This window comes from Teleopsis dalmanni, chromosome 1 (assembly GCF_002237135.1).
Source record: "Teleopsis dalmanni isolate 2A chromosome 1, ASM223713v2, whole genome shotgun sequence".
Lineage (NCBI taxonomy): Eukaryota > Metazoa > Arthropoda > Insecta > Diptera > Diopsidae > Teleopsis > Teleopsis dalmanni.
Window position 1 is genome coordinate 50,298,423 of NC_051846.1, and position 8,000 is coordinate 50,306,422.

The following is an 8,000-nucleotide window of genomic DNA, read 5'->3' on the forward strand; positions in this document are numbered from 1 at the left end:
ACATATAATGTACGGAGACGTTAAATAAGATAAATAATCTATATTAATATATTGGTAACTTCTTCATAGTTTATTCTCTTTAAATTGGTGAAGTTTTGTTTCAGTTTGGAACGAATAATAAATTAATTAATGACTAATAAATTGACTAATACTTTAAAAAAATAAAGAACCAAATAGCTATTTTTCACCCTTCTCTTAAAAGTTTTGTAATTATTGGGTACTTAGTAAATGATATGCAGATGTACTCCACTTATTCGAAAGCAATTTCCATTTCAATATTGTAATCAAAAATTTAACAAATTAAACACTATATCTTATATCGTAAACATTTTCAAAGTAAAACATTTTTATTCCTATATGAATACTCGTATTTATTATTTACATATTAAACAACTATTTTAACAGTTTGCACTGATATATATTCTATAGTTTTTCAATATGAAATTCTTTCGCATTTAATGATGTTGTTTAACATTAACGTAACTGCTTCCATGACCACCATGTCCATGACCATGACCATGTCCGTGACCATGATCGTGACCTCCATCATGACCACCGTGGGCATGTCCGATTTTATGGACCTTAGCATTGAATCCACTGTGTTTATCAGCAGTGTATTCTACAACACGAGTAGTGCCATCAGCTTCCTTAAGTGAGTAACTACCTATAAAAACAATGTAAATAATTATATTATGTGAATATGTTAATAAAATTATATACAAATGTACTTCATTACCTTTCACATGATCACCATCACGATGTTCCCATTGACTTTTTTTATCTCCATGATGTTTATCTTCAACACCATAACTGAACTCATATTTAGGATAATGGTGAGCTTCGTGACCGCCATGGTGTCCTCCATCGTGACCGCCATCATGACCACCATGTCCACCATCATATCCACCATGTCCGCCGTCATGTCCTCCACCATGCGAAGTTATAACATAACTGCTATGTTCATGATGGCCATCATGACCACCATGACCGCCATGACCACCGTGACCACCGTGACCACCGTGTCCATGTGAATCGTCGTGCTTTGTTACAACGCTATAACTAACAGAACCACCATGACCACCACCACCACCACCACCATGATGATGTCCTGCTGAAGCCAATCCAACAAGTACAAAAGCTAATCCACCAATGCTTAGTAGTTTCATTATAAAATTTTTTGATTTTAAGACTATACTCAAATATTATACAATGGATAAGATAACTCTGCTGTTGGAAACTAATTGTTGAACTGATAAATAAATTGAATTATTTAAGTATTTATACTAAATTTTGCCCTTTAAACTGATTGCTAAAAGGTCAATATACGAGTATAGAAATTCGGAAATTGTTGTAATACATTTGACTCATTCTTTAAAATAAGATAATCGATAAAATTCGTTTTGGATTTGCAATTCAACCCGCTCTCATATAAACCGTTAACAACAACGGCCTTGTTTTTATCTATAAAAACGTTCAGTTTAACAAGTGCAATGAAGATTGTAACACATAGTCGAATTTCTAACATTTTGTACAGTACTATAAACGAATAAAATCACTTTATATTAAAAACCTTAATGGAACATATCAAAAATATGCTAGTGTATTATCAAGTACATAGATCACTTCCTTTTAATTTAAATTTTATTTCCATATGATTTTCTTCTATTTTTCTTTTTATATAACATATAATAGTATTTTTCATTTCACTTGACAGTCACTACAATAATTTTTACTTCTAATTATACTGATAAAATACGAGTAGGACAAATTTCCCACCAATTGTTTGCAATATTATGTTAGAAATAATATTATTATTTTCTCTTATATGGTAGGAGCTTGACTAAAAATCATTATTATATTATTATTGACTACATGTTTGTTATACTGGATTGATTTTCAATATTTTTAAAGAGATTTTCATTAACATTTTTTTTGGAATCGTTTTTTCATTAGCAAACATATTTTTCTCCAGAAATAACGTTAGAATATTATTATCAAAATATTTCAAACAGTTTGGTCCTTGCGTTAGTGACAGTCTCTTATATAGAAATGCTGCAGTTTAGGTCTATTATACAAGTAGAATAGTAGAATATAAAAATGCTTGATATCTTTTCATACTCCAAACTATATTTGTAAAATTTTTCAAATATTTTATTTTATATAAAATATGAAGTAGAGATTGTATATAATATGTGCACAAAAAATAATTTGTCAAAAGTGTTTAATGAAATACTTTTGAGAATTTTATGTTCTCTATATTTTATACTAATTTGATTCCATAATCTTAACAAGAGAGTTCTCTACTTATGCTAACATATGAACTGTTATGTGAAGAAATTATATAAAGGAATCGTACAATGCTGATGCTTATATTGCTTCACAAAAATATTATTGCATAAATAATTTATTGACTGATCTTCAAATTTAATACAACAAAGACGATTTCAAAACAAACAGACTCAAAATGTAAATGCAAACAAGCTATTTTCTTAAAATTTCTACAAAATATTTATAATTTATTTTCTAAAAACATATAATGTACGGAGACGTTAAATAAGATAAATAATCTATATTAATATATTGGTAACTTCTTCATAGTTTATTCTCTTTAAATTGGTGAAGTTTTGTTTCAGTTTGGAACGAATAATAAATTAATTAATGACTAATAAATTGACTAATACTTTAAAAAAATAAAGAACCAAATAGCTATTTTTCACCCTTCTCTTAAAAGTTTTGTAATTATTGGGTACTTAGTAAATGATATGCAGATGTACTCCACTTATTCGAAAGCAATTTCCATTTCAATATTGTAATCAAAAATTTAACAAATTAAACACTATATCTTATATCGTAAACATTTTCAAAGTAAAACATTTTTATTCCTATATGAATACTCGTATTTATTATTTACATATTAAACAACTATATTAACAGTTTGCACTGATATATATTCTATAGTTTTTCAATATGAAATTCTTTCGCATTTAATGATGTTGTTTAACATTAACGTAACTGCTTCCATGACCACCATGTCCATGACCATGACCATGTCCGTGACCATGATCGTGACCTCCATCATGACCACCGTGGGCATGTCCGATTTTATGGACCTTAGCATTGAATCCACTGTGTTTATCAGCAGTGTATTCTACAACACGAGTAGTGCCATCAGCTTCCTTAAGTGAGTAACTACCTATAAAAACAATGTAAATAATTATATTATGTGAATATGTTAATAAAATTATATACAAATGTACTTCATTACCTTTCACATGATCACCATCACGATGTTCCCATTGACTTTTTTTATCTCCATGATGTTTATCTTCAACACCATAACTGAACTCATATTTAGGATAATGGTGAGCTTCGTGACCGCCATGGTGTCCTCCATCGTAACCGCCATCATGACCACCATGTCCGCCGTCATGTCCACCATGTCCGCCGTCATGTCCTCCACCATGCGAAGTTATAACATAACTGCTATGTTCATGATGGCCATCATGACCACCATGACCACCATGACCACCGTGACCACCGTGTCCATGTGAATCGTCGTGCTTTGTTACAACGCTATAACTAACAGAACCACCATGACCACCACCATCACCACCACCACCATGATGATGTCCTGCTGAAGCCAATCCAACAAGTACAAAAGCTAATCCACCAATGCTTAGTAGTTTCATTATAAAATTTTTTGATTTTAAGACTATACTCAAATATTATACAATGGATAAGATAACTCTGCTGTTGAAAACTAATTGTTGAACTGATAAATAAATTGAATTATTTAAGTATTTATACTAAATTTTGCCCTTTAAACTGATTGCTAAAAGGTCAATATACGAGTATAGAAATTCGAAAATTGTTGTAATACATTTGACTCATTCTTTAAAATAAGATAATCGGTGTAATTCCGTTTTGGTGTGACTTGCATCCTGACTTTAACTGATATTTACAAGTGTTTTTTTGTGTATCCGCTCCTAAGTGAGCGGACTTAAGGTGTGTTTTGTTTTGTACAATATACATTAAATGTGTGCTGTTATCTTGATTTCTTCCTGAATAACAATACGTGTAATCAATTTCTAGTTATTCGAATATTTTCAATTTTCAATTTATGAGTCGAGGTTTGTTAGTCTTAATCCTATATATAATACCTTTATCAAATTTTAGTTTGATATATAACCTTCCATTAGTGAATCTAATAAAAATGAACATTTTTACACATTACAATTGAAGCATATTTAATTATTACGACAAAATTAATAATATATATCACTTATGTGCAAGCATTTAGTTCTGACCCATTTTACAATTTTCTAATTCTTGCAATAATACATGGCATATATACAACAACCAAAGTCCATTTGCGTTAATTAAAATATGATTTAAATAAATTTTTTTATTCAGAACAATAGCTGTTGTATATATAATTCTTTATATATATCTTTTATTTTATCAAATCAATTATAGGACTATTTAAATGAAAGTATATGCATTATTTATATAATTTTTTTTATGATAAAAAACCATCGTTATCTAATGATATTGCTCAATGTTCACATAACTGCTACCATGATCACCATATCCGTAACCGTGACCATGTTCATGCTCATGACCACCATAGTAACCACTATTATAACCATTGGCGTGTCCAATCTTATGAACCTTGGCATTAAATCCTTTATGTTTGTCAGCAGTGTACTCTACAAGACGTGTTGTACCATCAGCTTCCTTAACTGAGTAACTTCCTATAATTTTATTTACATAAATGGAATGTTTTAGTAATATTAAAATCGATATAAATGAATTACATTACCTTGTACGTGGTCACCATCGCGGTGTTCCCACTGGCTTTTTATATCACCACTATGTTTATCTTTAACACCATAGCTGAATTCATATTTAGGATAATGATGTATGTCATGACCATCGTGGTGTCTAACATAATTGTGGCTATCATAACCGCCATTATAACCAACATATCCACCATAATGTCCTGCATCGTGTGATGTTACAATATAACTACTGGGATAATCGTCACCGTCGTAATCATAACTGTGATGATGTGTTGGTTCATGATGCTTTGTTACAACGCTATAACTAACACCACCACTACCATAATGAGGCTCTGCTAACATCAATTCAAAAAATAAGATAACTAAACCGCAAATATAAAGGAATTTCATTTTTATAAGCTACAGAAAAACTGCTTTATGCTACAGAGAAACTGCTTTTAAATGTTAAGAACACTCCAATATGTAGTTCTTTATTAAACTGAAATTTGAAGTATAACAACCTAATATTTATACCAAAAAATTTAGTTTGTCAATTAGTAATACAATAGTTGCTATAATATTTAGATGTGATTTTAAACATTCTAATGTTCCCAAATCAAAAATACAAAGTTCTTATGAAAAAACAAAAATAAATCAAAATGTTTTTGTAAGGGCAAAAGCAATTAATTTATTTTAAAATTGCCATTTTATCCAAAATCAAGGTTAGTTATGCTATATTCATTATACGATTGTTTGTTAGCGTTTTAGTCATAATACATTTTTTATTTAATTAAATCACATTTCTTTAATATTTCCGCGAAATAGGAAGAGAATTTTTAAATGTACTTTTATCGAATATTATTTTAAGTAGATACAACACTTCGAAATATAAGATGTATTTTCTAGTAATAATATTTTTCTCGTAAATATAGGATTAGAATCATCCTTCTGTTATTATCAAATTTTAACATGTCATATATAACATGTCATCGCCGATTACGAATAAAGAAAAAGTTTTTATTGTACCTATATTGTCTACCTTTTTTTGTCTATATGACTTATTTATTTTATTCTGAAAGACAAAAATCAATTTTTGCAGGAAACCAGGATATAGCCATCAATGCATATTTTTACGTGTTTTATTTTATTTTTATAATGAAAAAAATTGTAATTAGATACTGAAATAGTGATGTTATCAATTATTTTTTTTTAACTTATCTGTCTGACTTAAAAAAAATCAAGTACTATATCTATTGTAGATAAAAGTAAATAAAACTCACGTGTAAAAAACGAAACTTTGATTTCAACACATTAGTTTTAAAAAAAAATCATTATTCTAATGTCCTTAATGGAATATCTTATAGTACTATATCTTTTTTACGCAATTTTCGATAAATTGTTGACATAAAGCTGACAATACTTGGGCTTCAACTTGACAAATATTGGTTACGTAAGCTCAGAAAGACATAAATCGTATAAGAAAAAATCCACCGGTGACAAATCATAGAATCTTCGTAATTATTTCACATCATCGAAACGTGAGGTTATGTGTCCGAACATAATAAGACATAAAATAAGACGTGTCGTGTGGTTTGTGACATTGTAGACAGTTCAAACCACTTATCTTACACATCTGTTTCTCTAGTTCCATGTCAAAAACAATTGTTTATCATCAAAAGCGATCATAATTGATTTTCAAATACTTATAGACTTTATATGCCTCATATAGGACAATTTTACTTGTTACCATATCCACCAAGCGTATTTCGCGTGAGTGCATCATATAAATCTTTACCATTTTTATAGCGAAGTTTTCACAGTTTTAGCATATTCTGCGTTAGTTAAAGAATCCTTATTATAAACTTAACAAAACTAGACATATGATGCTCTTCATTTTAAACTCCATCATCTAATGTGACAAACGTATTTGTCTAACCAAAAACGGGTGCCCAATTTATCAAAAACATTCTTTCTAGAGTACTTCCCATTCCATTGCCATTACTTCCCATGTTCATAAATGAACATTACTAACTCTTCAAAACCCTGTTCTTAAAATAAAAAGGCCAAAAGCATATGTATTTCATTTTTGGACTATAAACAAATTTCTTAATATTATATACACATTGTGGACTTGTTTGAATCGAGTAAATTCATGAATTCAAAAATTGTTAAAATATTATCCAATCCTCTTATTAAATATTAAACCAAAACATATTACCATTAATACTTAATTTCTTGATCTTTATGTCACATCTTTATTCTTATCATAAAATATATGAGCCCATCTTTGGTAAACTGCATATGTAGTTGATTATAGTAACGAACATTTACTATAATCTATAATTACGAGACAGAGAGACATAGAGAGCTTTTCTATTTAGTCATGAGTTATCTAAATGTTTGTTAATACCATAAATGAAACTGCCATAAATGGCGTTACCATACTACAGTATTCTTACCACAGCTATTGAATCCTAACTGTTGGTAACAGTGTGCATATTCTTAAAGATGTTCTCTCTCGCTCTCCCTCCCTCTCTGTCTATTTCTTTTGACTACATATTATATAATATTAGGTTTTTCGGAAAGTAATTTCGTTTTTTCCCGACAGAGGATGTAATTGTATTATTTTGCACCCAACTTCACACTTAAGCCGTATAATTTTTATATGCTTTGAGAGCTCATATAGTAAGACTTCTGTGTAAAAAATTCGAATTATTTCTACGCAGTAGTTTTTGGTTGGTGCCCTTTTAAATATGTTTTACTGTTTTACCACAGAAAGGGCAATAATGCTGTTCAAGCCAGAAAAAAATTGACCGATGTGTATGAAGAAGGTGTGTTGACAGTACGCTAGTGCCAGAACTGGTTCGCTAAATTTTGATCCGGCAATTTTAATGTCGAAAATGCACCACGTTCGGAAAGGCCAGTTGAAACTGATAAAGACGCGATAAAGGCATTACTTGATGCGAAACGGCGAATAACAACACGTGAGATTGGATTGAGGTTAAATTTATCAAATTCAACTGTTTAAGACTGCTTGAAAGGCCTGGGATTATACTCGAAGCTCGAAAACTGCGTTTATTATACAAAAACTGTCTTTCATTTCCACAAAAAAAAAAAACGAAATTACTTTCCAAACAACCTAATACTACAAAATCCAGTGAGCAAACTTTTATTCTATTAGTTTCACATCTGCTGTACATTGTACATGCCTTACAAATA

The 8,000-nt window shown here is 29.9% G+C and overlaps 3 protein-coding genes across 3 annotated transcripts in view; 1 reads left to right on the forward strand and 2 right to left on the reverse strand.

The window, feature by feature from the left end:
* LOC119672076 overlaps nucleotides 1-8,000 on the forward strand; it is a gene marked incomplete in the record, with an annotated part of 216,918 nt that overhangs the window by 54,629 nt on the left and 154,289 nt on the right.
* Nucleotides 456-1,166, reverse strand: LOC119673240 (cold and drought-regulated protein CORA-like). The gene is made up of 2 exons (XM_038084482.1): nucleotides 737-1,166; nucleotides 456-664 (listed from the first exon to the last, which is right to left on the reverse strand). Exons 1-2 carry the CDS (start codon nucleotides 1,164-1,166, stop codon nucleotides 456-458), a joined length of 639 nt encoding a protein of 212 aa, XP_037940410.1.
* LOC119672081 (adult-specific cuticular protein ACP-20-like) lies at nucleotides 2,985-3,641 on the reverse strand. Its single transcript, XM_038083040.1, has 3 exons — nucleotides 3,568-3,641; nucleotides 3,266-3,409; nucleotides 2,985-3,193 (listed from the first exon to the last, which is right to left on the reverse strand). The coding sequence occupies exons 1-3, from the start codon at nucleotides 3,620-3,622 to the stop codon at nucleotides 2,985-2,987; spliced, it is 408 nt and encodes a 135-aa protein (XP_037938968.1). The 5' UTR covers nucleotides 3,623-3,641.